General features: G+C 41.1%; 1 protein-coding gene across 4 annotated transcripts in view; it reads right to left on the minus strand.

The window, feature by feature from the left end:
* The window catches only part of SASH1 (SAM and SH3 domain containing 1), a 209,807-nt gene extending 189,413 nt beyond the window's left edge, over positions 1 to 20,394 (minus strand). The window contains exon 1 of one of the 4 annotated variants that reach the window (XM_087718312.1): positions 19,511 to 20,394. In XM_087718312.1, the coding sequence (XP_087574438.1) occupies positions 19,511 to 19,624 (114 nt within the window). In that variant the 5' untranslated portion in view covers positions 19,625 to 20,394. The remainder of the gene's footprint in view (positions 1 to 19,510) is intronic. The other 3 variants (XM_087718314.1, XM_087718313.1, XM_087718315.1) reach the window with 3 other exon arrangements.
* Positions 20,395 to 21,831: the final 1,437 nt, after the last annotated feature.

Raw genomic sequence — 21,831 nt, forward strand, 5'->3', positions numbered from 1 at the left:
TCCATCTGTATCAATACATTATATATCCTCTTTATATGCATTAAGCTTTGATCTCTTATTTGTTTAAACAAATTATCCTCAACTTGAATAAAACCAATTTTTTGATCTATTTTCCACCTAGCCTGTAATTGCCCATACTGGAACCATGTTTGAACTACCTTCTCCTCTTTTAATACCTCTAAAGATTTTAATTGTAATACCCCCCTTTCCGAGGTAAGAAGCTGTCTGTAGGTAATTCTGTCCTGTTTTTGTGCTGTATTCATATTTTCAATTGCGTGTCTAGGAATTGCCCACATGGGTATCTTGTCATTTAATTTATATTGATATTTCTTCCAGACCCGCAATAAAGCATTTCTTAAAATATGACTTTTAAAGTTCTTATCCAATTTTTTGTTGAATAACAGGTAAGCATGCCAACCAAATACCAGATCGTGTCCCTCAATGTTCAATATTCTATCATTGGTTAAGTGAATCCAGTCACTAATTACAGATAATACCACTGCATCATAATATATTTTTAAATTAGGTAGTTTCAATCCTCCTCTCTCACGTACATCTTGCATTATTTTCATCTTTACCCTCGGCTTCTTTCCTGCCCACACAAATTTGTTGATACCCTTCTGCCATTCTAAAAGGTTCGCATCTTTTTTAAGTATAGGTAACATTTGGAAGAGAAATAAAAATTTTGGTAAAATGTTCATTTTCACTGCCGCTATCCTACCCAGCAAAGATAAGTGCAATTTCTCCCATTTTTTCATCTCTGTCTGTATGCTATGCCAAAGTGGTTCATAATTATGCTTATATAATTTCCCATTTGAAGTTAAAATGTTAACTCCAAGATATTTAACTTTTTTAACTACCTCACATCCTAGCATCACTCCTAATTCTTCCTTTTGTTTAATATTCATATTTATAGCTAATATTTTGGTTTTTCCTAAGTTTATTTTAAAGCCCGACACTTGACCATATTGATTAATCATATTCATTAAAACCATACTAGATTCCTGCGGTTGTTCCAATATTATGACCAAATCATCCGCAAAAGCGCGGACTCTATATTCTTGCTGCCTAATCTTGATCCCTTTTAAACCATCCAAGCCCCGTATTTTATTCAACAATACTTCCAAAGTTATAATAAACAATAATGGGGACAAAGGACAGCCCTGTCTTGTACCTTTTCCAATTTGAAAAGAGTCTGTTAGACTTCCATTGACTATAATTTGTGCTGTTTGCTGTTGGTATATTGCTTTAATTGACTGTAGAAAATTATCTCCTATCTGCATTTTTTGCAGTATCTTCAACAGAAATTGCCAGTTAACTCGATCAAAGGCCTTCTCAGCATCCAAAAATATAAACGCAGCAGGGATCTGGTTGTTCTTTCCCAAATATTCTAATGCATTAATAATTAATCTAACATTACTTTTCATCTGTCTCCCTTGTATAAAACCTGTTTGGTCCGTGTGTATCAATTGTTGAATGACCAACATTAACCTATTTGCTAATATTTTAGTAAAAATTTTATAATCTACATTCAGTAATGAAATAGGTCTATAATTTTTGGGTTGAGTAGTATCTTGTTCTTCTTTGGGTATCAAAGATATAAACGCTGTCTTCCAAGATGGAGGGACTTTACCTTCCGTTTGAATCATATTAAATAATTCTCTAAGAGGTTCTACCATTTCTAACTGTAAGTTTTTATAGTAAACCGCTGTCAAGCCATCTGTACCTGGTGCTTTCCCTAACTTTAATTGCTTAATTACCTGCAGGATTTCCCCCGAGGTTATTGGTTGATTCAATTTTTGCCTGTGTTCTTCTCTAACTGAAGGTATTTTCTCTTTGTCTAAATATTTGTCTATGTCTAAACCATTAATTTTATCCCCTTTATACAGTTCTGTAAAAAATTCCCAGAAAGCCTTTTGAATCTCTTCCTGTAGAAACACCTCCTTCCCTCTGTAAAACAGTTTAGATATATTTCGAGTTTTCCTTTTTTTCCTAATCTGATAAGCTAACCATCTGCCAGGTTTGTTTGCATTACAAAAAGTATTGTGTTTTGCATATAATAGATTAGTAGCCACCTGGTCAGAGATCAACATGTCAAATTGAGATTTTAATATGTTAATAGCTTCCTTAACCTTTGTATCGTCTGGGTTCATTGTTAACTCCAGCTCTTTTCTCTTAATTTCCTCTTCCAGTTCTGTTCGTTTTAACCCTTGCTTATTTCTATGTGTTTTATTTATATTCATCAAAACTCCTCTCATATACGCTTTGCTTGCGTCCCATACAAATTCCATAGATGTACCCTTATTCATATTCAAAACAAAATATTCAGATAATAATTTTTTACAATCATTAATATACTTTTCATATCTAAATAAGTTTTCATTCAATCTCCAAGACCTTCTTGCCTGCACTACCCTTCCCAACTCCATCCAAACTGGATTATGGTCAGAAAGGACCCTAACTGCAATCTTTGTTTTCTTGACCCTAGAAAGCAAATCGTTAGTGGTTAGGATAAAATCAATCCTTGAAAGGGATTGATGCCTGTCCGAGAAGAAAGTGAAGTCATATTCCTCTGCATTTCTTTCTCGCCAAATATCTCTCAATTCAAAATCATCCATAATGTCAAAGAAAGATTTGGGTAACTTTGCTCGCATCTTGGTATTTAGGCGGGAAATCTTCTTATCTCTCTTAGTGTCTATCACTCCATTCCAGTCACCCAATAGTATACAGGAACTATAGTCCCACTGTACTAATTTAGCATGAAGATTTCTATAGAATCTATCTTGCTGTTGATTGGGAGCATAAATTCCCAAAAGTAATGTCTTTTTCCCTTCTAAGATTAAGTCTAAAGCAATATATCTTCCGAAGGGATCTGCTTCTATTAATTCAGCTTTCATATCTTTTCTTAAGTATACAACTATACCATTCTTCTTTTCCATAGCAGAAGCTGCAAAATGTTGACCAAGTTTTGAGTTGATCAAATATTTTTGATCAGTTGACTTGATATGAGTTTCTTGCAAACAAATTACATCGTTCTTAAACTGTTTGAGATAATGAAATATTTTCTTCCTCTTCTGTGGAGAGTTCAGTCCATTGACATTCCATGTTAAAATCTTAGTTGTCATTTTTGGTTGGTTGAAGCATTTTTAGAGCTTCCTGCACGGCCTGTTTAACCTTAGGTCTAGCTCCTCCCATTGCTTCCAGATTTGTTGTTGTAGATCCTTGATCGATGGCCGATGATTGTTGATGCTGTTGCTTTTTAGCTTGTTTCTCCATACGTCTAGTAGTCATGCGGCTAGGTCTTGGTTCCATAGCACCTTGCACTTCTAGAGAAGAAAGATGCTCCATCTTGTCTGATGGTTGTGTAGTTTGCTGTCTATCCTGTCTTTCTTGTGGTCTTTCTCTGGGTCCAGATGGTGCAGGGTGTCCGGCCTTCAATATATTATAATAAAAATCTCGGGCTTTCCATACAGAGTTGAGGCGGTACCTTTGCTTATCAAATGTAAATATGATGCCAAATGGTGCATCCCATCTATACTGTATCTGACGATTTCTGAGTTCTTCGACCAAAAAAGCGTAGTCTCTCCTGGCTCTTAACATTGGAGGTGGTATCTCTTTCAAAACAACCAGGTCTTGACCGCCAATTTGAAGCTTAGTGTTATAAGATGCTTGCAGTACCATATTTCTAAACTCTCTTGTAGTAAAATATATAACGATGTCTCGAGGAAGCTGCTTCTGCTTTGCCAGCCAGGAGTTGACGCGGTAAGCTTTGTCAATTTGCCAGCCTTGATTGGTCCCTGGTCTTCCCATCAGGCGGTCAAAAGCTTCCGATAGGATCTGTTTCAGGTTCTCCTGTTTCTCCTCACGCAGCCCCCTTACTCTTAATGCGAACTCCATTTGTCGGTACTGTATCATAATAATTTCTTTTTCAGCATTTTCCACTTTTTGTTCCACCACCTCTGTTTTCAATGTCAAGTTAGCATTGGCATCATTAAGAACCTCTAAAGTATCTTCCACTCCAGAAATATGTTCTGTTAATACAGTTACAAGACTCAGCATGTCGTCTCTAATTTTATCAACCTTAGCCTCAAATTTCTCATACAACTCCTGTTTAAGTCCTTTTATTTCACTTTTAATTTCATTTTTAATTTCTTCTTTCATTTCTTTTATTTCCTCTTTTCTCTCCTCTCTATTATCTCTAAATTTATCTTCCATTTTAATTGTCTGTGCATTAAGAGCCTCGCTTAGATTACTCAGAAAAAATTCTTTCGTTAACACATCCCCAGCAGGGGGCGTAGGAGGCGGAGGCTGCAGCTTTGTGCCAGGCACTGAGGATGTGCCCCTGGAAGTAGAGGGTGACGACTTCAAGTTAATATTTGGTTTTGAGGCCATTTCAAAATTTATCTGCCTGCAGTTAATAAAACTCTATTGCCTAAATAAGCAGCTTTAAAAAAAGAGGCTTTTATTTTGAAGTTTAAGGCTTGGCAAAACTTTCAGTGAGTAAACATTGTAACAAGACCATTCAGCAGATTCATCACCATTTAACTTCCAAATAAGCAAGGTTAATAAAGGAGTAAAATTCTTCTATTGTGAAACCAAAACAAATGATAAGCAATCTCTTTTGTTTTGAATTCTTTTGAGGATTTGCATTGTCTAGCAAAAAGTGTTCGTTATTACCGGAGAAACCAGGCTGCTCGGCGCCATTTTAGAAGCCTCTGAGTAAATAATTTTTCGGAGGAGAAAAAGAAAAGAAGCTAAAATGTTGATAAGCAATTAATGTCCACAGTGAACGGATCCAGCTCGTGATAAGAATAAATCAAACAAAACTTTGATCAGAGTGGGAGAGACCTACTTTGTCCTGCACAAGGCAGTTTGAAGTTCCCAGCACGGACAGCCGTTCTGCCTTGGGCTAGCCCCCCTTTCCTTGCAAGCACAAAAGCTGCAAAAATCGAAGAGCATTTGCCAGCAAAACAGTTTCTTCTTTCCTTCTTGCCTGAAGGATAAGAAAACCTGATAAGACGTCAGATGGAAGATCCTCTAAACAGGTACGTAGCCAGGAATTCGGAGGCAGCTGATTTTTTGCTGCTTCCACCAGTAGGCTCCTCCCAGGAACCAAACTTTCCCTTCTGTACCTGAGGTGTTTGGCTCACCTCAGATGATCAGCCAAGCATCTAAATGTAAAGCTGGATGAACAGAAGTAGATACAATCTGTATACAGTTCTAAGAAACACAAGTGAAAATGCTGTAAGCTCTAAAGTAGGGGCGTCAAACTTGTGGCCCGCAAGCCAGATGCGTCACGTCCACCCCCGTTTTAGCGAAGGGGGGAAAGTTGTGATACATCATGTGATCACCATGTGATGACACAAATTTGACACCCCTGTTCTAAAGTGAAGGAAAAGCAGGTGAAACCCATCCAGAGCCCTCAACCCTGACCTTCAAGAATGACCTCTTAGGAATAAAAGAAGCTTCTCTACATCTGTATGTATAGAATGCCAAGCACAACCCTTTGGATGCCAAAATATTTATGTTAATTTTCCCTACTAAAAACCACAGACTAATTACAAAAAAGATGATTTTGCACTTAAAATCGAATTTAAAGATATAAGACAATAAAACTCAAACTCAACCAGCACTCAGGAGCTAGCAGCAGGTAAGTCAAGGGAAGGCTCAGATAGACAATTTGTTTTTGTAACAGATACAAGGAGCTCAAATAATGTCAACGGAAGAATCTTGCAATCCAGCCTACTCTAATGTAACAGCCCCAAAGTTTGGACTCTGTGTTTCTTACTCCCACTTTTATGTGGTTACCAACTTCTTGCTAGACCTTTATCAGACTTGGATAAGAGGGCCACCTGTATCGTATTTTGAGAATACTCCTATCTGGTCTCTTGTTTTTTGTTTCTGGCCTTGGCAGCTTTAATGTTCACACACATAAAGCTTTCCAATCAAATTACTTTCCCTTGTGGCCTATTTTTTACTTACTGTTCAAGTACACCAAAGTAATGGTTTGTAAGGTTTGTGTCTTTTACTCCAAAGCATTCAGTCTTGGATTCAAGGGTAAAGAAATGGTAGCTTAATTGATACAAATATTAGTTCTTCTCCCAATATGGTCATGCTATTGTTTTTTTTAAAAACTTCACCATTCAAATATTTTCCAGGATCTTACATTAATATCCATAAAGAAGTTGATTCTGACATCAATTCGTTATTTTAAAAAAGTCAATCTTATTCTTAAAAATCATGAAAAGATATACGTGCCATTTTATTTATACCAATAATGCTGTTCATATATATCAAAGGTATATATTTGTGCACATACTTAAGTATTTAATTTTCTTTGCTGTTCCAATTAACTAAATGCTGCCTCGCTTACAATTCCTATGTGTACAGTAGCCAGCAAAAATGTAGGCAACTGTGGTCAATTGTCAAAATAAACAGTAGTTAACAAAGTACAACATCTTTCTACAAAGTTGAATGTGCTCTTTATGTGGGTGTTTCACTATTTCAAAATAAGAATATTAATTTCAATGGGTTCAGTGTTAATCTTTTTTTAAACTGCAAAATTGTTAATAATGCATAAAAAGAACAAATGTCTAATTAGGTTTGCAATTAATTAGGAGACAGTCCCACAGTTGAATTTGTCTCCTCTAATCTCTCAAGCTATGATTCAACAATACTTTCAATAGCCACTGGCTCCTCTAAGCAGCTATCTGAACATTACAAAATAAAGATAATTTACTTTTGCAAAGCCAGGGAAAGTTGTTTAAAATGACAACTACAAAAAGCTAAATGCTTCCAACTAGATTTCCAACTAGTACTTTCAACTTTGGGAAAGATTGTTAAGAAAGAAACATAAACTGAAACTGCTAAAATCAAGTCAATATCTAGAAGAATAAAGGTAGTCTTTGATTTACAATGGTCCATTTAGTGACCTTCAAAGTTACAACGACCCTAAAGAAAGTGACTTATGACCATTTTTCACATTTGCAACTGTTGCATCATTCCCATAGGCTGACACTTAGCAAAACTGAGTCATATTCATGATAGTTGAAGTGACCTGGGATCACCTTTTGTGACCTTCTGGCAAGCTTCAACGGGGAAGCTAGATTCACTTAACTATATTACTTACCGTATTTTTCAGAGTATAAGATGCACCAAGATTTTGAAGAGGCAAATTAAAAAAAAAAATTTTTTTGCACTCTGCAGACCTCCCCAAAACGGCCCATTTTTCATAAAAATTGGCCCGTTTTTTCCCCCCCAAAAAAGAGGGGCATGAATAGCTTTTAGGAGGCTTGTAGCGTGCTCCTGGGGGTGGGGCGAAAAATGAGCAAAAATGGCCCAGAGGCTTTATAGGAGCATGGGGAGGGTGAAAACAGCCTCCCCCACCCCCCGGAGGCCCTCCAGAGGCTTCAGGGACCTTCAGGAGGCTTCCCTGAAGCCTCCAGAGGACTAAAAATGACCCTACAAGCAAACCGAATGATTTCAATTACTATCTCCTACAAGCAAATATCATCAGAAAAAAACTGATGCTGAAAAATGGCTGATATTTTTCAACATGACTTTGAAATCAAGCATGAAGAACTACAGAAAGGAAATATTTTGGAATGGCCTTCACAGTTCTCGGACATGTTTATTATTGAAAATTGGTGGAGAGAACTCCAACCTACAGAAATTGAAGATGTTTTTGCAAGGAAGACAGTGAAAATTCCCCAAATAAAATAAAGTCTTGGCCAACTCTAGGAACCAGTTGGAGCTGTTATTTCTGACAAAGGAAATATTGCAAAGTGCTGACTGAGCATTCAAATGTTTGCACCTGCTGTACTCACTTGATTCTTATTTTGATTCTGTAAACAAGTGCACTTAAATACTAAATACACATTCATACAGTATGTGAAGAAAAATGTACAGGCATACTGTGTTTTATTGCACTTCACAGTTATTGCATTTTTACAAGATCCTTTACCAGCACTCACTGCATGCTCAGAAGATGAATTGCATTTTTAGCAATAAAGTATTTTAACTGAGGTACATACATTGTTTTTTAGACATAATACTTTTTCATACTTAAAGAGACTACAATATATATATATAAACATAAATTTTATGTGTATTAGCAAACCGAAACATTCATACCTAGCTTTATTGTGATATTTCCTTTATTGTAATAGTCTGAACAGAACCTCAGTATCTCTGAGATATACCTGTATGTTTAACTTTCTATTACTGAAATATTCTGTTGATTGAAACATACAAATTGATTAGCAAGACTAAACTTTTGAATGAAACAGTAAAATGATGACATTAATCTTTACTGCCAGCCTCCTCTTTGCCTCCACTTTGCTACTGCTTCGGCTGCCATTGAAACGGGGAGGGGGGGCATGGTATTTGGGAGGTGACTCATTGTTGTGCTGGAGGAAGATTCTAGATTTTGGACTGACCACCTTACTGCGCATGTGGAGGAGGAGTGTTTCCCGCCAAGGTCAACGGTCCAGCATTCCATCCTGGTGATGCCTTTCGACGTTATCTCACACCTGACATTTGGGAGAATTATGATTGGACTGTACACGGGATGACAAGGGGAGGGGAATGAATTATACAATATATTATTCGCTTCCGCGCCTAAATAACCAGACTTAGCTTAGCTTCGCTTCTATTCATTTATTTAGTAAAAGTACACTTGATTTCAACAAATGGAGTCCTGTGGTTTTCTTTCCTGATTTTTGAATAAAGAAGGGCTGACAATTAAGTTAAGTCTCACTTCCACCCCACCCGGAGCTACAACCTACCGAGGGGGGTGTCCTTACAAGAAGAAAAGAAATGTCTTTGCATGTGAGTGACCAAGAGGAAACTGAGGGAGCGACGGCAGAACCATCTTTAACTGAAAGGCTGGCTGGACTAAGAGTAGAAGAGCCTACTGTTCGTCCCCGATGGACTTTGGGTGTGGGACAAAAAGAGGAGTTGGAGGAGTTGGATGCTGGAGTCACGAGAAGGAGACCCAAGAAAAAATCAGCGGATTGGGGTGACGCTGGGGAAGAGGATTACAAGCTGTCCTATGCCATGAGGCTCCTCAAGGAAGCTTGGTCTGAATGCAAAAGCCGTGAAAGAGCAGTGGAAAGGGAGCAGGCTGAAGATCTTGAGCAAAGGTACTCAATGCATAGGTTAAGAGAGGGTGAAGAAGCTGAGGGGGGGGTTGGGCGCAAGAAAACCCAGAACCAGCCTCCCCCCCAGCTAGGGCCACTCAAAGAGTAGGGGGGGCAGACGACCCCGAATGGCAAAAGTCCCTCCCTTAACTGTAAAATACGATGGTGACCCTAAAACTTTAGGCCTTTTTATCATTCAGGTCTGGAATTATATGGAAATCTATGGACCTGATTGAGAAACTGATGATATATCTCCTGTGGAGATTCGGACCCTCACCACCCTCCAAGCTTTCTGCAAAGCCCTTAAAACCTGGCTGTTCCGACAGGCCTGGGGCTGATGAGTTCTTGTCCCCGCTTGAATGGTGTGGCTGTTGATTGTTTTTAAACTGTGGTATTGTTTTGTCTATGTCCTTTTTTCCCCTATTTGTATCCCCCCCCCAACTTGGTTTGTGAGCTGCCCTGAGTCTCTTCTGGGAATAGGGCGGCATAGAAATATAATAAATTCAATTCAATTCAATTCAATTCGATATGAAAGTAAGGATGGTCTTAATGTCCTTGGAGAAAAAAGCAGCCGAATGGATGGTGGGCCTACACAAATGCAATTCCCCTCTCCTGAGGAATTTTAATGACTTTATGGCTGCAATGAAGAGGAGGTTTCATGACCTGCTGATCAAGAGACGCAGGCGGGTGAAATTTATGGCCCTGAAACAGGGAAATAGATTGGTAGCAGATTATGTCCAGGAATTTCAACAGTTGTCAGCCTATATGAGGGAGTGGTCAGAAGACGCTTTGTTGGATCAGTTTGCTGAGGGATTGAATGAAAAAATATACCAGCAGTGCATTAACAGACACATTCCTCACCGGGTGACTGCTTGGTATGAACATGCAGCAGATGTTGAGTTGGATTTGGCCAGGCTTCAATGCATGAAAGAGGGAGAAGTGGAGAAATCCCCCCAGCTGCTCCAAAAGCCCCCCTCCGCCGCAGAAGTGAGGGAAAAGGAAGCTTCACCAGCAAAACCAAGCCTTTCACGTGCTTCCGCTGCGGAAAGGAAGGCCATCGCGCCATGAATTGCCGAGTAAAAATGGCTCAGACCGCTCCACCCCCTCCCTGAAGAGAGGGAAGAGCAAGTAAGGCCCCGGGCAAGAAGAGAGAGGCTGCGTGCACCGCTGAAAATGTTCCCCAGCATTTCCAGTGGGAGGAGGAGGGAGACGTTGGTTCCAGTTCTTCTGACGAATCAGATGAGGAACGGTCTCATCGTTGGGTAAGTTCAAACAGAGGCCCCATGTTTATCCCAATTGAACTAAGAGTGCCACCTTCTGGCGCGACTGAAAAACTTTTAGCTCTACTGGATTCGGGTTGTTCTCGCTGTAAGATAAGTCCAGCAATAGTGGAAAAACTTGGCTTAAAATTGAGGACTTTGAAAACCCCTATTGTTTTTTGCCAGATTGATGGTTCTATTGCAGGAGGGGGTCCTGTTCATTTTTCTACTGAACCCTTAGAGATGAAAATGGGGACCCATCAAGAATTAATCACTTTTATTGTGGCACCTGGAATGGACCGGCCCCTTATTTTGGGACTCCCCTGGCTTCGTAAATGGAACCCTCGCATTAACTGGAGGAAGGGGTGGTTACACATTTGCACTAGCGCACCCCCTGGAAGGGAGGTTGAGACTCCAGACCCTGCTGATTCTAGCCCCACATTGGCAGCCAGGGGGCAGGAGAGGATTGAAGGGGAGGAGAAAATTCCGAAAGAATATTGGGATCTAAGGGGAGTGTTTAGTGAGAAATCTTCTGATAAACTCCCCCCCCTCACAGACCCACTGATTGCACCATTGATATTTTGCCTGGGGTGAAGCTTCCCAAGCCCCAGATATATTCAATGTCCCCTAGGGAAATGGAGGAGATGAGAAGATTCATTGACAAAAATTTGGAAAGGGGTTTTATTGAGCCGGCTAGACCCAAGGTAGCGGCTCCTGTGCTGTTCAGAGAAAAGAAAGATGGCTCTCTCAGATTATGTGTGAATTTCAAAAACTTGAACTGCATCTCTGCCCAGAACCTGTACCCATTGCCACTGATGAAGGACATGCTGGCCCAACTGGGGAAGGGCCGCATTTTCACTAAACTGGACTTGAGAGAAGCATACTATAGAGTCCGTATTAAAGAGGGAGACAAGTGGAAAACAGCTTTCAACTGCCCCCTTGGCTGTTTCCAATTTCGTGTGATGCCATTTGGCCTACAGGGGGCGCCTGCGGTCTTCATGCAGTTAATTAATGAGGTGTTACATGACCATCTTTATGAAGGCGTTATCGTATATTTAGATGATATCCTTATTTACACGGAAACATGTGAGGAACACGTAAAGCAGGTTCGTACTGTGCTGAAGAAGCTGCGGGCCGCGGAGCTTTATACCAAATTGTCCAAATGTGAATTCCATCAGGAGAAGATTGATTACCTAGGCTATCATATCTCCCACGCAGGTGTTGAGATGGACCCCGCTAAGGTAAAAGCGGTCACTGAGTGGGAGGCCCCTCGTACACACAGGCAGTTGCAAAAAATTTTGGGATTTGCCAATTTCTATTGCCAATTCATCCCTTCTTTTGCTAAGATAGCTCTTCCCATAACTAACCTATTGAAGTCCAAAGGTGGGCCAAAACCCAAGCCTAGCAAGCCGTTGGATTGGGCCATGGAGTCTCAAGCTGACTTTGAGAAGTTGAAACGGCTTTTTGCCGAGGAACCGGTCCTCAAGCACCCGGATATGGATGCGCCTTTTGTGGTTCAGGCTGATGCCAGCGACGTGGTTGTGGAGGCCGTATTGCTTCAGGCCAATGATCAAGATAAGTTACAACCCTGCGCATACACCTCTCGCAAACTGACTGACACGGAGAGACGTTGGGCTATTTGGGAGAAGGAAGCGATTGCTATTCGTTGGGCTTTGGCCACTTGGCGCCATTTTCTGGAGGGCGCAAAGCACCCGTTTGAGGTGTGGACTGACCTTAAAAATTTGGAAGCTTTGAGAACTTCCAGGAGACTTTCTCCTAAACAGATGCGCTGGGCTCAGCATTTCAATCGTTTTAATTTCACCCTGAAATACATTCTGGGGGGGAAGAATTTTATAGCTGATGCTTTATCCAGGCTTCCTCAATACAACTGTTCTAAGCTCAGTGTGGTCCAGCCTGTCATTCCCATGACGAGCCTCGCTGCTCCGGTGATTACTAGACATCAAGCACGTTCTAAGGTGGAGATGTCCCAGGACTTTCTTTCCAATCTCAAGAAAGCCCTCCCTGATGATGATTGGTTCCAGCAGCACATGAGTGATGAAATCATTACATTGGAAGGGACCCTTTAGACAGCCAAATCTAACTTTTTCGTAAGGAAACCATATTAATTTCTGGGTTTTCACTTGTTTAAACACATCTAGTGTACCATAAGGGATGAATTGCCCTGGATTGGGGCAAAACTTTACATTCCTACGTCTCTTCGCCTACTTGTTCTTCAGCGAGCTCATGATTCCCGGATGGCGGGGCATTTTGGTTTTGTGAAAACGCTCCATCTCTTCAAGAGACAGTTTTAGTGGCCTTATTTGAAAAAGGACATTGAACGTTATGTTGCCAGTTGTCCCGTTTGTGCCGCTGCTAAACGCCCACCGGGGAAACCACAAGGACTGCTCCAAACTGTAGCTCACCCTGTCACCCCTTGGAAGGAAATCTCTATGGACTTCATTGTCGAACTCCCTGAGAGTCAGGGACACACTGTTATCTGGGTAGTTACCGACTTGTTCTCCAAGCAAGTCCATTTCATCCCTTGTTCCAAGATTCCGTCTGCTAAGACTCTCGCTAAGATGTTCATCTCCCACATTTACCGCTTACATGGGGTGCCCGACCGCATCATTTCAGATAGGGGTGTGTAGTTCACCTCCGTGTTCTGGAGGGAGTTTCTGAAGCGAATTGGCTCCGCCCAGGGCTTAAGCTCCACCCACCACCCTCAGACTAATGGGGCTTGTGAGAGGACTAATTCTGTTCTGGAACAGTATTTACATTGTTTCATCAACTACCAGCAAGATGATTGGGTGGACTTGTTGCCGCACGTGGAGGTGGCTTGTAATAATTCTGTGCATAGCAGCACTGGCTTCACCCCTTTCCGGGTGGTGTATGGCCAGGATTTTGTGCCCATTCCTGAGGCTCCTCGTGAGCAGCCCCAAGTGTCGTCTCTGTCTGAGTGGAGTGATCACCTTTGGCGCGTTTGGCCTTTAGCACTCCAAACTTTGGACGCTGCGCATCGCGCACATAAGAAACAGGCTGATAAGAAACGGACTAAGCCATATGATTACAAGGTTGGTGATCAGGTTTATCAGGTTTATCTGTCCACCAGATTTCTTCAGACTCCTCAGAAGTCAAAGAAGTTGGGGCCTAAATATGTTGGCCTGTTTCCTATTATCAAGATCATCAATCCTGTTTCTGTTCGGCTGCAACTGCATAAACACCTCAACCGGGTTTACCCTGTTTTTCATGTAAACCTCATAAAGCCTGTTCGCACTTCGTCTTTACGTCCACCTGTTCCACCACCGCCCGCCCCGCTGTTGGTGAAAAACATTTCGAAGCTCGTGACATTTTGGACTCCCGTAAACGCCGGAATTGTGTCCAGTACTTGGTGGCTTGGAAGCATTTTCCCCCCTCTCATGCCGAATGGGTGGACAAGTCCCATGTTCAGGCCCCTAAATTGCTCCGCCAGTTCTATTCCACTTATCCTGACAAGCCCTGATTTGGCTGGTTTCCTGACAAATTTTTCTCTCTTCTCTCTCTCTTCCTCGCCCCTTTTCCCCTTTTTGTGTTTTGTTGTACGTCTGTTTGTTTGTGTTTTGTCATTCTGCAGGTCTGACCGCCTTTTTCTGGAGGAGGGCCAGATGTCAGCCTCCGCTTTGCCTCCGCTTTGCTACTGCTTCGGCTGCCATTGAAACGGGGAGGGGGGGCATGGTATTTGGGAGGGGACTCATTGTTGTGCTGGAGGAAGATTCTAGATTTTGGACTGACCACCTTACTGCGCATGTGGAGGAGGAGTGTTTCCCGCCAAGGCCAACGGTCCAGCATTCCATCCTGGTGATGCCTTTCAATGTTATCTCACACCTGACATTTGGGAGAATTATGATTGGATTGTACACGGGATGCCAAGGGGAGGGGAATGAATTATAAAATATATTATTCGCTTTCGCGCCTAAATAACCAGACTTAGCTTAGCTTAGCTTCTATTTATTTATAATTAGTAAAAGTACACTTGATTTCAACAAATGGAGTCCTGTGGTTTTCTTTCCTGATTTTTGAATGAAGAAGGGCTGTCATTTACACTGATGAACTGTGGTTAAATATCGTTAGCAATCATCAACATGTATACTTTTAATTAGTTAATATATTCACAACAAAAATAATATATCCAAACACCTCATTCTCCAATACAGAATTTAAATTTTAAAATAAAATTTGGAAAAATATAAAATTTGCAGATTATTTTAAAACTATGTATTTCCAGATGTTCCAATATAAATATTTTATTTTAAATATCTTTTTATAATAAATTTTGGGTAAGCTTATAAATATTTAACAGCTAAAGGGATTTTTGTTTTGTCTAGTACTTCTATATGGTTTGATCCTGTTCCAGTTTTTAATGAAAAGGGATTTTTCCCCCCCAAGAAAATAATAAAAAAGATAAAATATATTGTTCCCTCCTAAAATTACTAAACTTCTTTCAAATAACCAAGTTTCAAAATAGTATATGAACCTCCACATTTTATTGAATTATGTTATATTACATAATAGTTCATTTTTAAAAATTACATGTTTAACATTTTTAATTAAATCAGACATTATTTTCTATATTTTTTTTGTAATGTATCATTTCATTTATAATTGCAAATGTTGAAAAAAGTGAAGGTTTTCAATTATAATATTAGACTGAAGTAAATGAATAGAATGTGTACTCATTTTGGTACAATGAGTATGAGATATAATTGATAGGTTTGCTGAATTATTTATTATTTAGAATACTTCATTTAACATAATAGTGTTCTTCTAAATACTTCTTTAAAATGTACACTTCTGAGATTGTGGACAACATAAAATTTTCTTCAATAGTGCTAAACAATTACAGTATTATAAAACAAAGTACCTACCTACTTTATGTTGTACTCATGTGGACATATACAGACATAACTCCAAACTGTAATTAGTGTAACACTATGGAGAAAGGGGTTTTGAACCCAATGAATACTGTTGCGTTAATTAAGAACTGGGAAAGCCACTCTTACATGCTAAGATTGTAGTGCAGTGAATAGTGTAGAAATGTTTCCTGAGGTTAATTAGAAAGAACAAGTAACATGGCAGGATAGTCATTTTCAGTTCAGCAAATACAATTATTTCCTGAAGTATTATTTAGTTGTGGTAGGAGTGGCATCAGAGCAAATTTTCCAATCAAGCTCTGATAAGTGCACATCATAACTATGGTCTGAGTTGGATATGGTTCTCCTTTCATCAGCACAATGGAATAATTGACCAATTATTATCATTACACAATAAAAAGAATTATTAGAAAGAAGAAAAGCCAGTTGTGGCAGATTCTGACCCACTAACAATCCAGTTTAGTAGGATTTTATTTAAATAAAAAAAGCTTGTGAAACAAGTCACGAGACAAATTTACTCTTATGAAATTCCAAGGAAACTAGTAAATAAAGTATATGGACAGTGAATTATTCTGATAATAAATACTTCAAGGCAGGAACACATTATTCAGATTGGAGTGAGAGTATGATATCATTTCCGAAAAAAACAATAGTATAACCTTATTTTTCCTCTAACTCTGATTTCTGAAATATTCCCAACCCATTTTTGTTTACTGGCAGTGATTTCCTGTAGAGATAAGATAATTTTTTAACACATGGCTTCAAGAATCTGATTATCTAATATCACAAGCTATACAATTAAGATTCTCATTCCATTACTCCAGAGTATATGTGCAGTTTCCTTTGGCTTCTGTCTTGCAAGGAAGCTGAACAGCCCAAATTGTCATTGGAAAAAAAAACCAACATTTTATTTTCAAATATTATATCTTCAAAATAAAAAACCCTTTTCATATTCATGTAGTATATGAATTAGAATCTACATATAAATTTACACAGTCTCAAAATTCCTGAAGTAGAAAATAACAGTATCAATAAGAGTACAACAATTTAATGCTAACACTATCCCAGCTTTGGCTGTTTCTGAAGTTTTTCAAACATAATTAAATATATACAAGTCTATTGAAAACTATCTTTGTTTTTCAAAGTTCCAGTCTACCTATGAAATAAATGATTATTTTTGATGTCTGGAACACTGATTTGCTCAAATAATGCCAACATTCTACCACCAACAATTGACTTGTTTATATGAAGACAAGGAAAATTTTGGTTTCTAGATATTAATGGTACATAAGACTAGATGTCATGACTGCAGGGATACATGTGACACACAAGCACCCTGAGCAACATCCTTTTCATTCGCTTTTTCAGGGGTTTGGGGTCTTTGGGTGGCAAAATGATTGCCTTAAACCTTGTAGAGCTGAAGGCTCATTTAATCTCTTAATGCAGGAGAGTCAAACTGAATTTCTTCGAGGGCCGGATCAGCACTGTTGTTCTCTGCGGACAGGCTTTGGCGGGGGGAAGTTGGGGGAGACAGGATGGACACCTCCTCCAGGACTTTGCCGGACATAAAGGGGCACAGGGCGGAATTCGCCCTCTGTGGCCCATTTTCATTGTCAGAGGCATGGCGGGCCAGTCCTTCCAGGCCAGTCCTTCCAGGCTGGCCCCCAGGTCAGATTTAAGCACCCCGAAGGCCAGATCTAGCCAATGGGCCTTGAGTTTGACATTCCTGCCTTAATGCCTCCTCCCAAAATTGAACATTGGTTCTCCCAATTTTGAAGGATAGGACTTGCCATGCCATACAACACCTGGCAGAGTCCTCAATCTGAGAAAAAGTGTGCACTTCCAACTACAAGCTAGTCCATATTATCCCCTGGGGCAGTGTTGGCAAACTTTTTCGGCACCAAGTGCCAAAATGGGAGCATGAGCATGCGTATGCTGGAAACACAGCCACCCAGTGCGCATGCTGGGAAGATGATATTCCAGTTTCCAGTGTGTGCATGCGCACTGGCCACCTGATCTTTTTGTTTCTGGCATGCATGTGCGTGTGAAGACCAGCTGGTCAGTGTGCATGTGTGCACCAGAAACTGGAAGATCATCGTCTGGCACACGCATGTGCAATGGGTGGTGCTCGTCCGCTTTCTAGTGCTCCCACATGCCTGAACACCAGCTGGCCGTCGCACCAGAACCTAGAAGAGCAACGGGTGATGGCTCGCATGCCTGAAGAGATAGCTTTGTGTGCCACTTCTGGCATGTGGGCCATAGGTTTGCCATCATGGCTCTGAAGTAATCCACCCTGCATGGTTATTCGCCAATTCCCATATCTTTGAAGGCAGAGATGTAATCACCTGTAACATCAGTGGGGATAGCAACTGAGTGACTGCTGTTGCATTCTTTTTGTCAGCCTAGAAGCTTTTACAGATGTGGATCATAAAGACTACTGCATCCATTTGTTTCTCAAGTTTAAAACATTTCAGCCTGCATACTCAGTTATTCCTTCATTATGACCCTAGTACTATCCACACCATTGATTCTACAATCTGAATTCCCAGCTATAGGTCGCAATCTCACTGCAGCAGCTGTACTACAAAGTTGGCAGACTTTTGATCCATTAACCTTCTTCCGATACCTAATTTAAAGTTTGTCTCACCCAGTTTAACTCACCCTGCACATTATTGAAATGTGCCAAAAAGATATTGGAAGGAAGCCCTTAGCAACTCTCTCCAATTTTTTTAAAAAGGGAGGGGGAGTAAGCAAAGTCCAATCTAGAGCACATAGCTCATTATATTAATTAATGTCCAAAGGATGTTAATATTAAAAGCTTTCCTTCTTTCACTTTCTACTTTTCCTAGTATCAAATGATAAGGAAATATGCCTGTTAACAAAAGTTCTATTAAACTGACACTCAGCATAGGGGAGAGAAAAACACAATTAATACATATTGCTTTTTGAAATTAACTTTTAAAGTTATTAATAACTGTGCAACTAATTGATATTTCTAGACAAGCATCACATAGTTTAAGTGATAAGCCTATAGGCGATTACATCTCTTGCTGTCTTCCCTGCCATAGGCATATTTAAACATATCAAACAACATATTTTAAAAGAAAAAATACATTGCCAGAGTCTAATATACTAAAATTTGCTGATTTTTTCTCACTCTTAATTTCCCCAAAGAAATATAGAAAAAGAAAAGGTCAAGAAAAGAAATGGCTTGGGGTCCTTTAGAACAATTTATTTCAAAACGTATACATCAGATGCTCTCACATCACTTGACTCCTGATGGTTGCATTGAGTTAATCTTGAAATAAATAAACTGGGGGTTGGTTGCTTCCGATCATTAGGAGGTCACAAAAATAAACAATGGGCATTGCATAGAAAAGAACACCTGACTGTGCTTTAGAACAAAAATGTATCATTTGTGTTCAAAAGTCAACAACCCCATTCTGTGATCTTAGCTTGCCATTCAGTGGTTAGAAGTTGAAGAGTTAAGTATTTCATCAGTCAGCTCTCCCCCTACTTTGCAACTGGTGTGGCTATAATGCTTAAACTAATTAAATTCAGGGCATGCATAGTGTAGCTGAACATTTCAGATCCACCGCAGCTATTGAATTATTGAACCTCAGGGGAGGGAGGAAGAGATCGGCAACATGAAAGCAACATGTTGAGCTTCCCTCGTACTCCGTAATCCAGAGCTTTACGAAGACCCGATGAATCACTCTATGAACGCCCCCCCCATCCCAACACACACTTTTCCTTTTAACGCTGGCGCAAAGTTGAAACGTGAGCGTATTCAGCCCATACATTGGAAACCCACCTAAAACTGTCCCCTCCGCTGCAGCACAAGAAAAGGGAGAAATTCGTGAACCCAAAATAAAACAAAACAAAACCCCCAGGACTTCCTATCCCGCCCGACACCTTCCTGGGCGGGTTGCGCAAGCCAAGCGGGATTTAGGATGGCCAAGAAGCAGCACCGGCGTGCAAAGCAAGAGGTGCCGCTTCTGGTCAAACGATTCCCTCCCCCCATCCATCTCAATGCGCCCGATCCAGAACAACCCCCCCTCCACCAGCAAGGCTACTCTTGGGACTGGCACATTTTGTTCCCAAAAGTCCCCTTTCGAAAGAGGATGCCCAAGCGCACCCTCCCCCCCCCGCCCCAGCGCACCATCCCGGTCACCTTTCCCGTCTCCGTAGAGCAGCCGCTCACCAAGATCCCCATGACATCCGTCCAAAGCCTGGAGAAACTTTCGGGGACGCTGCTGCTGCTGCTGGCGCCCTCCTGGGACTCGACAGCCGAGGCTTGCTCCTCTTCCTCCTCCATCGCCTGCTGCCTCTCAGCCAGGGCGGCTCAACACGCGAGCCCCGCAGAGGGGAGCCTGGCGCGCCCCGCAGCCTCAAACTTCGCGCCTGGCCGCTGCTACAGCCTCCCCAGACGGTATCTTTCTGGCCAGCCTGTCCAGCATGCCGCCGCGCCTCTTGCCTGGCTCTCCCTCAGCGAGGGGCAAGGGCAGATGGGAGGCCGCGGGACCCTTTGGGAAACGCCGCCGGACTCGGGCTCAGCTCTTCTGGGCGCGCCAGAGCGCTTCCATGTCCCGTACGAACTTTGCCTACTTGTCGTGGCCAAGCAACAGGATGGCAGAGCAGAGCGTGGCGCGAACCACCTTCTTTCTGTGGAGGGGGGGGGGTGTCGAGTGAAAACTCTGCTCCAGCGTTCAGGAGAAAACCACCACCGGGGGTCCCTTCCCTTCTTTCGGCGAGCGCAAAAGAAGCCTGAACGAAACAAGCGTAGCCAGGATCTGCCAGCTGAATCTGGGAAGCGGCTGGGCGTTAGGTTTCAACTTGTCGGTGAAGTAACTCAGGTTCTCTGCCCTTTTCCCGACATGGACTCTCCCAACTCCACATGACTCCTAGTCAGGGCTCTCTCTCTCTCTCCGGGAGAAAGCTTTTAAGCAACAAAAGGTGCTCTGATGTCAGCCCCTTTGCATGGCAATAAGCCCCAGACAGACGAACAAATATCCTGGGGAAAGCGCAGAGCCGCTGAAGGCTCCGATTGTCCGAGTTTCCAATCGCGTTATCGCCAATTTGACTTATCCATCGCCGCTCAGAGACCTAAATGGTTAGGAAGCCTAGCCAACCTCCCAAAGTTTCAGACGTGCGCCCGCGCGCACACACACACACACACACACACACACACACACACCCTTCGTTTTGCTTTCCAGGAAGCTTCTTATCTAAGTTTGCCTAGGCTGCTTTCTCGTCTGTGAATGCAAGCTTTAGAAATTTCCAGCCTTGACACTTTTGTCTATGTTCCCCTCTCTTCAGCACTGGCACAGGATGTCTCTGGGCTCTTTCACGTTTCAGCATCAGAGCACAGCTGGCAGCAGAGCCTTGCTCCTGCTTAGGAAACCTTTGACGCTTTGGAAAGAATCCATTTGCACCGAGCACAGACAAAATGCAAGTTTCCTGTAGTGTTAAAGGAATAAGGAAATAAATAAAGAAATAATAAAGGAGTAAGCGCACCAACCTGTCCTAATGTTCCTTTTTGTTTGTATCCATTTCAAAATCATGTTTATTCTTATATATTGATAGATGCTTGACAAAATAAATAAAATAAAAAACTCAGCTGCTTCCAAACTGCAGAATAGACCTGATCTCTTATTTTTTGCATTCTCATGCACTTAACTATGTAGAGATTCAACAGGAATATCTTAATACACTTAAAACACAGCAGGTATATTGACAATTTTATACATGGCATTTGATCAGAACCACACTCGGGATACCTGAAATTTTTGTGCTGGGCCACATATGTGAATAGTGGCACATGAAGACATCCCTGTGCACATTCAATTTATCAACATTCAATAAGTTGAGGAGATGAATCAGCCAAGATGATGGTCCAGACTCCACACCTTTCCTCCATGACACATTCCCCATATCCAAAAAATCTAAAACTAGCTTCTGAAATAATCCATAACGCAGCACTCATGGATTTCTCCCTAAGTTTTCCTCATCTTAGTTGTACCATCTGGTATTTACTACCTGGTTTGATATCCTCACATTCAGATTCCCCATGGCTGTCCCTGGGAATATAGAAAGTGCTGGTGAATTCATGTTGACATACGATCACAACCTCAAGAAGATTTTAAAAAAACTTATAGAGGACTTTTGTGAGCAGCCTAACATAATCAGCACGGGTATTGTGCCTAAAGAATTCAACAATGCCTTGTTTTCCTAGACAAAAGTTATAAACAAAGCACCAGCGCAGTGTTCAAAGGAAGGGAAAAATACTTTTGCCAAACATAGCTTCTTCACACAAAATTCTTTAGAAATGGCACGATTGAATCAAAAGCGTTGTATATCACCATCCTAGCTATGTTTATTTGCCACTGCCAAGAATTTGTTATAAAATTGCAACCTAAAGGTACAGTAGCAAACTTTTTTGTTTTGATTTTTAGTAGAAAAGGGTAAGTTCAAATAGAAACAAAACCCCCAGTGCTTATGAAAACTATTTTTCTAATACTCATA

The sequence above is a fragment of the Thamnophis sirtalis genome, unplaced genomic scaffold, assembly GCF_051295495.1.
Source record: "Thamnophis sirtalis isolate CommonGarterSnake01/CBP01778 unplaced genomic scaffold, rThaSir2_p1.2 scaffold_6, whole genome shotgun sequence".
Taxonomy (NCBI): Eukaryota; Metazoa; Chordata; class Lepidosauria; order Squamata; family Natricidae; genus Thamnophis; species Thamnophis sirtalis.